The sequence below is a fragment of the Papilio polytes genome, unplaced genomic scaffold (genome assembly GCF_000836215.1).
Source record: "Papilio polytes unplaced genomic scaffold, Ppol_1.0 DF823731.1, whole genome shotgun sequence".
Taxonomy (NCBI): domain Eukaryota; kingdom Metazoa; phylum Arthropoda; class Insecta; order Lepidoptera; family Papilionidae; genus Papilio; species Papilio polytes.
This window is the reverse complement of record NW_013525473.1, coordinates 2,450,955-2,465,948: the sequence shown is the minus strand read 5'-3', so window position 1 is coordinate 2,465,948 and position 14,994 is coordinate 2,450,955. Positions and strand designations below refer to the sequence as shown.

Genomic DNA, 14,994 nt, shown 5'->3' with positions numbered 1-14,994 from the left:
AAAAAAAAAAAAAACATACAGACGAATTGAGTACCTCCTTCTTTTGGGAAGTCGGTCAAAAATAAAGTTGAAATACAATAAAAAACTGATTATGAAGAAGAAAAAAAAATCAAATTATACACAGAAATCAAAAAGAAGAATATAACAACATATAACTAAATACCACCATTTGTCTCGCCCTCCACACATCTGTATGCAGCCTCTGTGAATTTCGACTCATTACAACTAAAGATATCTATATCTTCAGAAATGATATGATAAAAATGAACTTAAGTCATGGCTAATACCTTAGTCATGGCTAGCCTTCTATAGTGTTGAAGAATTTTTCCTACCATGATTGTTTTATGTACACTATTTAAATTCAGAATATCTGTAAAGTTTTTTATTTTTAACATTATGACTAGTAATTTGTTTACCAATAAATATATTTATAGCTAGACTATTATTTATATTTCTGAAAATACAGCTTGCCTTTTCCTATTACCCTGTTCAAAAATTCAAAAATCATTTAAAAGAAATAATGAACGTATAATATTTAGGTTTCCATTGCAACTTGAATCTGTTTCACCAAAGATAATGTAAGGGACAAAGTATGCGTTAATTAATTGCTACTACAGTAGACGTCATCTATTTGTTACTAAAATGACAATAGGATAAAGAAATTATTATATTATTCAAAAGGAATTTGCTTTGCTATAATGTAATCCGTTCACTTGTATGTTCATGCTGTGCATTTGTGGCATCCAGCACGTACTGGCACTCATCTCACAACATAAACTATATTTGCCGGGACAGAAAAGGGTGCAATTTGTTTGAGCTTCGTTTTGCGGAACCGCGAAACGCGAACACTTGAATATTGTTATTCTTTAAAAGCAACTAACTTGTCTTGTTATACATGTTATACGTCTTGTTATAAGATTTTTACAGCCGAAATGCAAATGCAACGCAACAGTACATATGTCCAATAATATTTAGAAACTAGCCGTTATCGCGACTTTATCCGCGTTAAATTAAAAATAAATTGTAATTACAGCCTATGTTATTCACTGATAACTTAGCTTTTTAATGCAAGAATCGCTCCAGTAGTTTTTGAGTTATTTCAATCCGTAGAAAATTTAGCAATGCAAATATATTCTTTTTATAATATCAGTATAGAAATATAGATATTATATTGTTTAATAGAAATATATTAATTAATTATTAATTACTTTAAGTGAACTCATTTGTATCAATGTATTAATACTGATCCAGTTGAATCTGCTGATAATTAAAACCACTTTGTGTTTACATATTTAATGCTCTTTGTTGTGACATGACGTCCATTTTAATTTGGGGCATTCATAATAAATTATTGTCTTTTTTATTCCCGACTTGGTGAAAATAAATATACCAGAAAATTAAGTATATTTCATAATTAAGAATTAATAGGAAAATCTAAATCTAAGTTGCTTTTTTCCAATCGAAATGTATAAATAAAACAGCATGAAATGTTTTTGTTAAAATTCCTTTGAGATTTAATTTCTCGATTGTTTGTTCGCGCAACATTAGAAATTGTTTGAACTTCGACAGTTTTTAATCAAAAGCATACTTTTGTTTCATTTCTTTTGGGAGTTAAAGTCTTGTTTTAATTTAATACTACAGTGCTATTTGCGAAATAAAAATAATTCCTAGTAAATTGCTATATTGTTAATAAGTAGTTAAGTAAAGAAAAAAAGTAACTGACCATAGACAAAATCTCGATTTTTGAAACACTTTTATTTTTTGTTTAAAATAATCATAATTCCTTTGATATTATGCGATTGTAAATATTTTAATTCAATAAATTAGGCCTGAATTCTCATTAGCGTCACTTGGCTTTGAACATTCAGTTAATTAAATTTCCATAGAAATACAAGATTAGAGTTTCTCCCTCTTGTTACAACATTTGTAGATATAGAAACTCTTTGCAAAACATCAAAATTTTACTAAGCTCGTCTCGTCTGGAAACAGTTTTGTGAGACATGTTGCGCCAAAATGCAAAATGCTTGCCATTGTGTAATGAAAGTGTTTAGTAAACAACGATGTAATTTAAGCTACTTTTCAAGTCGGGTTTTAATTACCTTTTTGTTTTTTTAATAATTTGAATGATACTTAGTTGTATATAAGTTAGTTAAATATGTAGTATGTATCTACTGATATTATAAAGAGGAAAAATTTGTATTTTTGCATGTTTTGAAATAACTCAAAAAGTACGGGGCCGATTTAAAAATTCTTTTATCATTAAAAAGCTACGTTGTCTGTGAGTAATGGGCTATATTTTTTTGTTTTCACGCGGGCGAAGTCGCGAGCATCAGCTAGTTTATAGTAAGTTTATATTAGCCATCATATGAATTAACTCCTTTTTCTTTAGTCTACTTTATATTTTGAAATCATCCACACTTGATTTTATTCCTTACTTCTCGCAAGCAGCGTGTTATTTTATATTTTACTAAAATATGGCAATTTATTAACTGGCAATTTATAGTAAAAATATAGAACGTCACGTTTGCACGCGAAATTGTCAATCGAATGAAATTATTTTTTATTTTATCATGATGAAGTGCATTATCGAATGTATAATAGTTTGGAAATAAACGTCCCGTATAAAATAGAGAATGAACTAGAACTGTCGATGACGTGCGCCCGCCTCGTAATATCCGGCCTGATGTATCGGCAGAGTGCTGCTGCGAAATTTTAACACTATCTCTGAAATACCAACACAAAATTGAATTTTAAAACGCGTTATTCGGTTTCATGAATAATTGAAACTCTGCCAAATGAGATAAAGCTTTACGTAGCAAAAGTATAATAAATCAGTTGTAGAAATTTAAAATTACAGAAGTGTTTTAATCGTTCCTTATGCTATGTCAAATATTCTCAATTAATTCCTCAGGTTTTTTTTTATGATTTTAAAATAACAGAAAACAGTTCATAATAACGTCAGTGAATAAATACAATAAGAGAAACAAAACACGTCCGAGTCATCGATCCATCCTTGTATCCTTAACAAACATAAAAACCCCGACTACAATATTCAATGCACTTGTACTTAAATTATTAAGCTATTAATTGCCTTATTACACTCGATTAATAACCATATAACAAACAAGGAAAATAATTATGCAGCATACGTAAGTCCAATTTACTAGTAAAAAAAACTATTCCGTATAGTCGTGACTACGCATCTGCCATCGTCATCCAAAACCTTGTAGGTTTTTTGCCTGGTAGTTAATTTCAAATGACCCTAGAACTCTTAATTTCTTTATTTTACTCCATTTTAAAGATAATATAGCTTAAAAACCTGAATACTAAATTAAAGTACCACATCGCTGATGACTTCCATTGCCGAAAAATTGATAAAAATAGTCTCTTACCTTAAAAATTTTTGGATATCAATGCAGTATTGTGCATCGGGAGTTGAAATTGACTTTTTCCGTCTGATTTTTATACGCAAAGGGAATAAATTAAGCTCTTGTCTGCATATTCATGTGCGCACAATAATTTAAATTGGAAATCAAGAACAAATAATTCGTTCAATATATTTTCTTTCGGGGCCGGGCACATTTCCCCTTAATGGGGCATCACTCAGCGTCGCCGCGCCTCGCTTCCGACCTGACTCACCTCTTTTAAAGCTCTGCAATAAAATTACCATAAAATTCAATTTGTAGATCACACGTTGGAAGTAAAATACATAAATTTAACACTTTAATTTACTTTAAAAGTTGTAAGCTAGTAATTACGTTGTCTTTACTTTTGTATTCTTAAAGTAGGTAAAAAGGCTAAACAAGACCACAAGAGAAAGACGAAAATGGAAATATCTTAACATAAAGGCGACCTACAAAGGGCTGGAATGATGATCAGTTGAAGATTCAGAATTGTTATTTGACACAGTAATTAAGTATACAAATATCAACTTCTTGTACAATAACAATTCGTTATAACAACAAGTAGAAAAGTGAAAAAAAATCAATCTCATACAATACATTATACAATTTCTCTTGCCTCCCAGTTGATTGCTTCTGCCCGCTTTCAGACATTTACTTTTCTTCAGTACATTTAAACAAGAAATCGGAACCGCATTTATTTATTTTAAAGACTACTAGACATTTATTGGCAGTGCTCTTCGATCTAAAGTGAAAATCTTACGGTAAAAAAAGTTAAAAACGTTAGGAATTTATGTATAAGTAACGAAATTTTATCGGTGGAATCACCCTCATAAGGTTACTCCTACAGGTTCGGCGCGCCGGGTTTTCATCCTCCACATAATCCTATCATCCGTCATCTCAGTCATCACTCCCTTGTTGATTATGTCACTTCTCACGCAATCCACCCCTTTCTTTCTAGGTCTACCTCTACCGTAGTTTACTTAATTTATGGTATTTCTAAGCCGCGTTTAAAACATCGAGTGAGAAGTTTAAAAAAAGTAGCATATTGTCATTCATTCTGACATTTCCATGAAAATACTGAATCAAAAATATCAGTTATGAACAAAATTACTTGTTTATTTTACTAATTATCGCGAAATTATTAGCTGTAGTTTTATAGGTCAATCAACCGTAAAGTGATCGTGCTAGTACAATGATGTTATTTTTTTAATTATCACATACCGAGATTGATTTCTGATCAGTGCTGACGGAAATAACCACTTAACAAGCAAACATTTAACTGTAAGTTATCGGAGAATCGAATCGAAACTGATGTTATCGGAGAACAAGAAAATTAGAAAGATATCACATTCTAATACATCAAACCTTTGGCAACATGTCAGGTAAGAAAGAACATAAACACATAAATCAAAAAATGTGTTCGAGAACCAAAAATAAAAGCAAAACAAAAATCCTATAAAAGTTTAATCTTGTATCAATAACCAGTTTTTCTAATATATTGAATTCTATATCGTATGAGAGCCTACGAAGGTAATTGAAAAGTAAAATGGTCCCGTCCCGTCGTCTACTACGGCTAATAGAGGATTACTATCCGTCGGACTTGATTGCTTTGCTCACGTCGATACTATAACTATTTCCACTATTGCAGAACCCGTACAAAACATATTGTTATCGCAGTTTTTCCAATAAGTATGAGGGAGATAACCTGCTCGTCTTATTAGATAATGCATGACAGTTGCCAGTTGCTACCATTTCAATTGCAATTCAATCCTGGTCTTTTTAAATACTAAATGTGAAAAATATGACGTTAATCAATATTTCTTTAACCTGAAATGATCTTGTATAAAAGAAAATATTTATTTTAGTATAAAGTAAAGCGACTCAATAGAATGCTGCTCGCGGATTCAATTACCGAAGAAAATGTAAAGCTAACAGACTGCGACCTCGTTAACTGCTCGACGCCACCACACAAACTACCTATTTAAATCTACCGAGGAGTTTACTTAATTTACCATTATACAAATCCTTAGCTTTAAACGTAAAATACTGTAGCCCCAAAAGATACAGATAACCTAGCTTTCGCACGAGAAACGACTTAAATTAACGACGAATTAAAAAAAAAACAAAAGCAAGAAACCTATATGTTCTTTCAGACTATCCTCTACATCTGTGCCAAATTTCATCAAGATCTATTAAGTCATTTAGGCTATAAACTCTAACAAACATCCATCCGTCTATACAAACTTTAACATTTAGTAAGTAGTAAGATAAGTATTCTAAAAGGAGAACATAGTAACAATAAGGGAATTTCAAAATTCAATTTAACAAACGTTTCAATTCAACAAATTAAATCCTGTAGAAATATAAAATTAATTCCCAATTTGACATGATAATTATCTCAATAATTCGAAATTAAGTCACGTAACAAACTGCTGTGGCCTTTAGTTAAACAATCGCTATCCTTGAGCTACGTCCAGAAACGAAAGTAAGAAGGAAAACTACGTTCTAACGATCAGAACTTAAGCGAAATATTAAGGTTCTTCCTGTCATCTATATTAATGTTATAAAGAGGTATTTTTGGATCTTTGAATTTTTGTATGTATTGAAATAACTCAAAAACTACTGATCCGATTTCAAAAATTCTTTCACCATTAAAAAGCTACGTTATCAGTAATATAGTCTGTGCTTTTGTTTTTTTTAATTCACGCAACGAAGTCGGAAGCAACAGCTAGTACAATAATTTAATAAACACCAGTAAGAGTTGCTGATACTGTTGTAAGTGATAAAGTTTGACTTCAAATACTATACCGATTTTCATCATCATCCACTTGCCCTTATCCCTTATGGAGGGTCGGCACAGTATGTGCTGCTCTTCCATACATCTCTATCAGCCGTCATATCTGAATCCACTCCTTTCTTAAGCATATCTTCCTTCACACAATCCATCCATACTTTCTTCGGTCTTCCTCTTCCTTTGTAGCCATCCACATTCAATCTCAACACTTTCTGGTTTATGTCCCCATCATTTCGTCGCATAATATGTGCATGCCACGCTAACCTTTTGCTTCTCAATTTCTCCATCACTGGCGCTACTTTCAAACTTCCTCTAATCTACACATTCTTAACTTTATCCAATCTTGTCACACCACACATCCATCTTAACATACGCATCTCAGCCACATGCAATCTCCTTTCATCCGCAACTTTGGTGGCCCAGCATTCAGATCCATACAATACGACAGGTCTTATGATGGACTTGTAGATCTGTCCCTTAAGCCTAAGAGGCATTCTTGGATCACAAGTCACACCAGTAACCTGTCGCCATTTCATCCAACCTGCATTTATTCGGCTTTTTACGTCTCGGTCAACGCCACCGTCGGACTGGACTAGAGAACCGAGGTACTTAAAGTCGGAGCAGGTTGGTAGAGGCACACCATTTAAGGCGATTGGAGAGAAGCTGGTCGGACCGCCAAAATCGCAAAACAAATGTTCAGTTTTGGTCCTGCTGATTTTAAGACCAGCTCCCTCCAATTTAACCCGCCATTCTTCCAACCTGCTCTGTACCTCATATTTATCCTGTATAGGATAAATACTATACCGATTTTGTTATCAAATTAATTCATTTTCAAGAGGCCGAATTACAAGCTATCTATGGTTTTCCTCATGTTATCCAATTTTATAACATGACACATCTAATACATTACAATGCCGTTGGGATAAATGTAAATTGAGTTTTAATGATTCTAAACGCATTTTAAAAACTTAAATGGACATAAGCACGTACCTACAAATTATATTTATATTTTCGAAATCAAATTTATAATGACTAACTAGTCAATCACAGTTTATTAGTATATTTGATACATTTTTTAAACATTCTATACCAAATTCACGGTAGAGGTAGACCTATAAGAAAATGGATGGATTGCGTGAAAAGTGACATCTCAAGAAGGAAGTGATGACTGAGATACCGGATGGTAGAATTACGTGGAGGATGAAAACCCGGCGCGCCGACCCTGTGGGAGTAGGATAAAGTAAGGGAGATGATTCTATACAGAATTCAAGGTTTTTTGTATAGAAATAAATTCTTAACTGTAGAAAAAGGTAAATCTACAGTCATCGTACTCACGAACTCACGAGGCGTGCTTTATCACACGAATAACGTTGGCTGCAAAATTGACTTTTTCTGTCTATATGGTAAATTTATTCTGTATGTTTTTGTGTTTTCAGAAATAAGCTATTTTGTGTTTACTATAAAAGAAACGGAGTAAACGTACCTACTGATTAAATACTCCAATTCGTACATAGACTACGAGCAAAATGTTTTACTAAACGTAAAGGATCGCAGTATTCAAAATATTATTGTAGTAGTATTCCGGAGGTCCAACTTTAGGTCCTTTTCCTTCCCACTCTCTTTCTTATAAGAAAAGGATGGGAAGACAACGTGAATTTGATGCTGGAAGAGACGCATAGGAAGAGGAAACATCCTCTTTATGTGCGTTTCGTTCGTCGATCAAGAGTAGGCAACGCATCCGCTATTGTGAATATCTATGGGCAGCAGTCTCTTTTGCAGTTTGTCGGATTCAGGTGGCCGCTTGCTCGTTGCCACCTTATGATATAAAAAAAAACACTTACATCATAATAATTATAATCAAAATAATAATTATATTTTGTAACAAACTATGCTAGTTAAAACATTAATAATAAAAGATATACTTATGTAATTCTCTTATCACAATTGGTGTAAGAGTGTGTCCACACGTTTAATTACTTCACACTTCATCCGCGGATATACTTAATTAAGTTATTAACATACATTTTAAGCGAGCTCCGATAACTTACATAACATCTGCTACACTTCAAAACTTACGAACATTGTTTACTATTTTAAAATCAAACAAGAATTAAACCAATGTTTTTATAGTGTTTCTCGTCAGATGATTCACTTATAAATACAAAAACCAGTTTTGACATAACATGCTTATTTTCCTTACTGACATTATTGTAGTTGGCAAAATGTTTAAATGTGTAAAAACAAGAACTAACCAACCTTAATATTATATCTATATAGGGTTTCATTTAATGCATAACTTAAATAATAAGACGAAATTGTATTTAAAAATGTATTTATCAGTCTTTTAAAAATTCTACACACCAATATTTCACAAGGATAAACTTGTAATCACAGATTTGCTTACTTTTACATTTTAGCAATATTTTATAAATTATTAAAACTAGATACTATACAATATTCATATAGTGTAAATTAACCAACAAAAAACTAGATTATTTTTTAAAAAACTAATCAACATTATCCACGTCTTAATTTTTTTTTCAGTATTATTTAAATAGTATAAAAACCTTAATAAAATACTACGTAGTACCTAATCCATATTTGTAGAACCAGCATTCCAGTCTTCCATTGACGTCTTCATGGTATAGGAGCCAGCAAAGGATATGCAGCAGAGTCCTGTGTATTTATAAAATGTTTTGCGTAAAGCGACATGCCTACTTCCTTAGTTTAAAACAGGTAAGAAACAACTTACAAAAGTATGCAAACAGTTATCTTTATAATCGTAATACAAATAATGATCGTCATTCAAAAACAAAAAGTTTACTTTAATTGCAATATATTTTTTTAGAGCTTGTATTTTGATAGGACATTAGTCCTGCTATACTAAAAAATCCTTCACGTTAACAGTTATAAATATAGTGGGATGATTACCTTTAACTTATCATTATTACATAAATAAATTAATACGTATTATTTAATAATAACAAAACTACTCTTCTAAGTTTACCTTTATATCAAGACTTGGTTTCAACCAAGTGTATTTATAGAATAACGACACCAGCATACTGGCAAACAAGGGACCCGTCCAGTAAACCCAGTGAAAGATCCAAACACCCGTCCAAAGGGCCGGACCAAGTGACCTCGCGGGGTTCAGACTAGCGCCTGTCAGTGGACCACCCGCCATCGAAAACCCCGCCACAGCGAAACCAAATTTTAATGATGTCGATTCCTGTGAATTACTATTCAAAGGATCCCATATTGCACAGACTAAAAATATTAAAGCCGACGTCAAAATCAATTCAACGATAAAAGTTTGCATCACAGAATGCTTCTCGTGTGGCTGAGTTGTACAAATACCGTTTAAAATTAAATCGGTCGGCGATATTTGCATTAGGATACCATAACCAAAAATTGAACCCAAACATTGAGCTATAACATACGCTACCCCAAGTGGTAAGGATATCTTATTCCATAACACCGCAGTTAAAGTGACACATGGATTCATATGAGCACCAGATATATGTCCAAAAGCTTGCACAGTGAACAACACAGCGAATCCAAAGCCAAGAGCACCATAGATGGGAGGATTGGGATGAACTCCGTCGCTCGGTATACATGTCATGCAGCCGATCAGCACCAGAAACATTGTAGATAGAAACTCTGCAAATATAGCTCGCCACCACAGTAAACACCAAATTAGAAGTCTGTTCTTTATTTTAGCTTGTTGATCCTTGGGGGAGAGATCTTCGATTATTCCGACAACGATATTACCCGCCGGCACCGTCATTTTACTAGTACTGGCACTTTAGGTTACACTAAATTTTACAAAATTAAAAAAATAAATAAAACACCGATATCTAAATTCAAACGACACTCCGCCGATCACCTATACAGTAACTTGTCGAGTTAAAAACAATTACGTCCGAGTACTTGCGTACACGACTGTACCGGAGGACAAGCTAGTTGTAAATATTGGAAAACCAAAGGATGGATACGTTCGAATACTAATTTAACGCAACCGTTATCATGCAGTCTGACCGCGCAGAAGTAAAATCGTGTTTTAATAATATGACGCTTTTTATGCTGCGAATTTTAATGAAAGCGTTAAGCTTGGTAAGGAGTATGGCAGAGTTTACTCCTTGTTAATTTAAAATATTATGATTTTAGTACAAATTATGTCGATTAATGTTATACTTAGAATTATTAAACAAGAGGACTTTGTATGACACAACGTTACCGCTAAACTCTTTGTAACCTTGCAAGTCATATTTTATAAACAGGTTCGTCGTTTACTTTTCTTTAAGCTTACATTTAAGATATTAAAATAACAGGTGCGTATTATAATAATAATAAGCTCACGAACTTTAATATTCACTAGTAGGACAGAATCTAAAACTACCATTCGAACGTATATTTACAAGTGTAGAGTTTTGTTTAAAAATCATATTTCTACTTTACAATGATGAATCATCAGGTGAACGTCCCTATGTCGACTTTTTATGGTGTCAAAAAACTAGGTCTACGGTAATTTTACTAATCGTACTAAACAAAACACATGCGTAGAATGTGAAATAACCAACTTTTTTTTTAAGAGAAGACAAGGTCATATTACTACGTCAATTTTTTTTATTCTAAAGTATAAAGCGAGACCAAAGTACTTTATTCAAGTTTTTGTGGTTTAATAAATATATTGAATGATGTAAGTCAAACGTAAATAAAACCAAATAGGTTATGGAGTCAAGGTCATCAAGGGCAACCTAGATCTAGGACAGCAAATTATTCTTGAATAGATGATAAATATTATTAATATCTTAATAATGACACAAAGATAAATTGTTTTCTTTGTTGTCTTGTTAATTAATTGGTTTTTAATCACTGACAACATAATTTGATACCTACCATTTTTATTTCGTTAATCTGTTTTTCCATTTATAATTCAATTATTACACACTATAGTTACGACTCGCGTCTTTGTTTAGATTAAATTTAGCTTCGCGTGTAACATGTCTTTGTTTTTACTCTTTTTTTATTACAGCTGTACATAACATTCGGCTAGCACCCATTAATGACCTTTAAGGTTAACGGCCGGACACTTACCGCCCCACAGCAAGTCGATGATGAATGAACGAATGAACTCCTTGTAGTGGCCTTATGTTTTAGCATATTTTAAAAAGAAAAAAATGTTTGTCATGAGTCCGGAATTTATAATCTCCTTCACATGATATTTTAGTAATTTCCTGGTACAGTTAACATTTCAATACTTAGTTTATGTTCAGTATTGTAATTCATCATCATCATCATCACCAGCTCACTATATGTCCCCACCGAGGGGCTCGGAGCATACTCTAAATTAGAATGACTAGGTCATAGGCAACCACGCTGGCCTAGTGCGGGTTGGTCGACTTCACACATATCTTTGAATTTCTTCGCCGATATGTGCAGGTTGCCTCACGATATTTTCCTTCCCCGTAAGAACGTCGGGTAAATTATGTACATATGAAAATTCTGAAGATCGAAAACCACATTGGTACATGGCGGGATTCGAACCCAAGACCTTTAGATTACAAGTTAAATGCATAAACCACAGAGCCATCGACGCTCAATTGTAATTTAGGACCAAGAAATTATTCTGACGATTTATGACGACGCGTTTGTTGCACTGTTATTGTCAAGTTGTTAATGTTAATATTGCGATTCAACTGCAGCATGAAGCCAAGACAATGGGTATTTACTACATCGCAAAACACATTAGTTTTTATTCCTCCATAATTATTACTTTAATGAAGAACATTATTTGTAATTACTATAGTATATTGTCAGTTTTATGTGAACACTAGCTATTCCCCTGTAGCTTCATCGGCATGAAATTATGAAAACTTTATTGTATTGTTTACATTTGTCAAATTCTCAATTGCAAATGTCAAATTTTCCGTTACCATAACCTTGGTTCCTTAATGTTGGCAGCTTGTATTATAGTTTATAATCCCTTTCCCACGTGTAGTTTTTTTTCCATTTTGTTCACCCCTTAAGTTTAATATCGTGGAAATATAGCCTAAAGCGTGTCGTAAACGTAAGAGCTTTTTATAAAAGGAATTATTCAAAAATATGCTGTGATTGCTGACATCCTATACCACGAAGGACTGTGAGTTTACGCTTTATTACATCGGTATAGAAGTATTAGATTTTAAAATCGTAATATTCAATTTCTGTCCCGTTTGACATTAAAATGAAAAAAAAACTGTTTCCTCATTAAGTCAATTTAGGTGATAAATGATATTAATAAGAAAGCGTTAAAGATTTAAAAGAAATGAAGCGTAAACGTACGTCCTCTTCGGCTATCCGAGTAGATAATAGAGAACTGATCTTTCCCTTTTACTCGATTGGGTCTGCTCGCTTCGTTGCTCAAACTTTTCTCAGACTCTTTGGAGCAAAAAATCAGAGCTTATTCTAGCGAATTAGTTCTTCGGAACAAAAATGAAAGTCATCAATTCGTTTTACTGTTTTCTCATTTATTTTGAAGCACATTAATTAGTAGGATTGCCACAAAATGTTATGTTTTTAAAATAATAAAAAAAAATTGTACTTAAACACATTTATTGAAAGTACCACAAATGTTCACAAATGACTACATAAACATAAATGTAAATACTCGAAATAGAGACTTAAAACTAAATACAATAAGTACTACACTAAATGCTTAGTGTGAGGAATCTAATACAATAGAAGAAAAGTGCTTAGCACAATTTTTAATACTTAATAATCTTATTTCTGCATGTGTGTACCGCTCAGTTGTTTTCCTCCACGTCCTGTAAAAATATATACTAATGTATAATATCTAGATCACAATAACCCTACAATATATAAAAAAAATTGACGAAATTACAGTAATCGACAACTCTAGCTAGTATACAAACTGAAAAAAATATATATTTAAAGAATTCAAAACAATAATCTAGCGACTTAATTTTTACTTAATCAACGACCAATTTGCTTGACCGATAATTTAAAATAAAAGTGTTTTGCAAGAGCCATTGCCATCGATTAACAATTTATAATTGCAATATCCCTATAGATAATAAGCATTTTCGATTAAATTACAAACTATATACATAAAAGTAAATAAATACGTATAAAGTGTTTTTCGAGAACCGGCAGTGTGTGACATAAGAAATAATTAAATGCATGCGAAAAGTACATTTGAATACAAACACAATATAAAAACTTATGCATACTAAAAAGTGTCGGAAAGTGAAGTGTATAAAATACATGCAATTTAATTTCAATATTAAGATATACGTTAATTCAAAAATGTTAGTAAAATCTCATTTAAAACAAAAATTAATCTTTGTTTAAATATGTTAGCGTAGGTCCATTTATTACATCGTCTTATAGTGTTTGTACCCACGTTCTAATCTTCAAAACTTGCACTTCACTTCATCAATGCATTGTCATTTGTATAAAAATGACATAGTCAAAGGTGCCGGGATTTTCGATGGAACAAACCGGAAGTAAATCTATATCTATACTTATATTACAAAGAGAAAATAACTCGAAAACTACTGGGGTCATTTTAAAAATTCTTGCACCATTAAAAAGCTATTCAGGAAGTAACATAGGCTATATTATTTTAATTTAACGCAGAGAAAGTCGCGAGCAACAAATAGTAAAACATATAATAGTGATACACATCAGGTAAGCCATGTTAGTGGTGGCGACCCTCAGGAATGAGGAAACGATCCGGAGAGAGAGAGAGAGAGCCATGTTAGAAAAGCGTTAGTCCGCATGCTTGTGCAGAGAGTGGTCTAGGGCCTAGGGGCGTTGTTAATGTTAGTGTAAAATGTGATGTATTCACTAACGGTGGGGTCGCAGTCGGCGCAGTGCCACGAGTAGCCGCGCTTCTTCGGGTTCTTGTTCAGCGGCGGCTCCAGGCACGTGAAGTGGTAACGGCGCTGGCACTCGTCACATCTAGTGTTACATTCAACAATGTCACAACGAATAACCTAATTCAATACACAATCTAAAAATCATTTTTAAAAGGCTGTAATGAGACTTAGGGCCTGTCCCACTACTGGCTGATAAGCTCAGATAGCTTAAAAATGACGTCACAGTCAGATAAGGTAACAAAATTGGATTGTTGTCAAACAGTCTACAATTCAGTGGGACAAGCTCTTAGACTTATTTTACCCAACAACTGTAATCTTCTTTGTTTAAAGTGATAGTATAAAGTGAAGCTAAGTACTATAGACTGTCAATTTTAACCTATTAAGTTAAATTTGTTAACTGCCTGCCGCACCTGACCTACGTCAATTATATTTATAGAGCGATTTCCTTAATATATATTTAATTATTCTTATCCAAAAATATGATATGCATTAATCTATTTCGTTATTAACAGAATATATATTTAATTGTTTAATTTTTCAGTTAAATCTAAGATTATTAATCTAAGATTATTATTGGAGAGTCTAATTTTAGCAACGATTCCCTTCTTTTGACCGACTTCTCAATAGAAGGAGGTACTCAATTCGTCTGTTTTTTTTTTATGTGTGTTACGGCATAACTCCGCCGCTAGTTGACCGGTTTTGTTATTTTTTTATCGGAAAGGTTGTGCTTGCAGGAGGGTCCCATTTTTTTTTCGGAGTCATAAACTACGACGTAGTTAAATAGTTTTTAGTTTTCTAAAGGCCGACTCTTAAAGTACAACTGTTACCTAACTAGTTGTTTAGTGGAATAGAGGTTTAAATGTGTAAAGTATAATGTGTGTAAGTGATAATGATGTGTGTGTGTGTGCTGACC

The 14,994-nt window shown here is 32.9% G+C and overlaps 2 protein-coding genes across 2 annotated transcripts in view; both read right to left on the bottom strand.

Annotated features, from left to right (window-relative positions):
- Positions 1-8,589: 8,589 nt before the first annotated feature.
- Positions 8,590-10,197, bottom strand: LOC106103612 (aquaporin-4-like). Its single transcript, XM_013283395.1, has one exon. It carries the CDS (start codon positions 9,983-9,985, stop codon positions 9,188-9,190), a length of 798 nt encoding a protein of 265 aa, XP_013138849.1. The 5' UTR covers positions 9,986-10,197; the 3' UTR covers positions 8,590-9,187.
- A 2,578-nt stretch (positions 10,198-12,775) lies between these two features.
- Positions 12,776-14,994, bottom strand: part of LOC106103468 (PHD finger protein 14) — a 14,461-nt gene continuing 12,242 nt past the window's right edge. The window contains exons 19-21 of the mRNA XM_013283249.1: positions 14,776-14,846; positions 14,055-14,198; positions 12,776-13,004 (exon numbers count right to left, since the gene is read on the bottom strand). Coding sequence (XP_013138703.1) covers positions 12,984-13,004; positions 14,055-14,198; positions 14,776-14,846 — 236 coding nt within the window. The 3' untranslated portion in view covers positions 12,776-12,983. The remainder of the gene's footprint in view (positions 13,005-14,054; positions 14,199-14,775; positions 14,847-14,994) is intronic.

Coding starts and splice junctions, on each gene's coding strand:
- LOC106103612 (XM_013283395.1), bottom strand. CDS start 9,985: ATGACGGTGCCGGCGGGTAATATCGTTGTCGGAATAATCGAAGATCTC.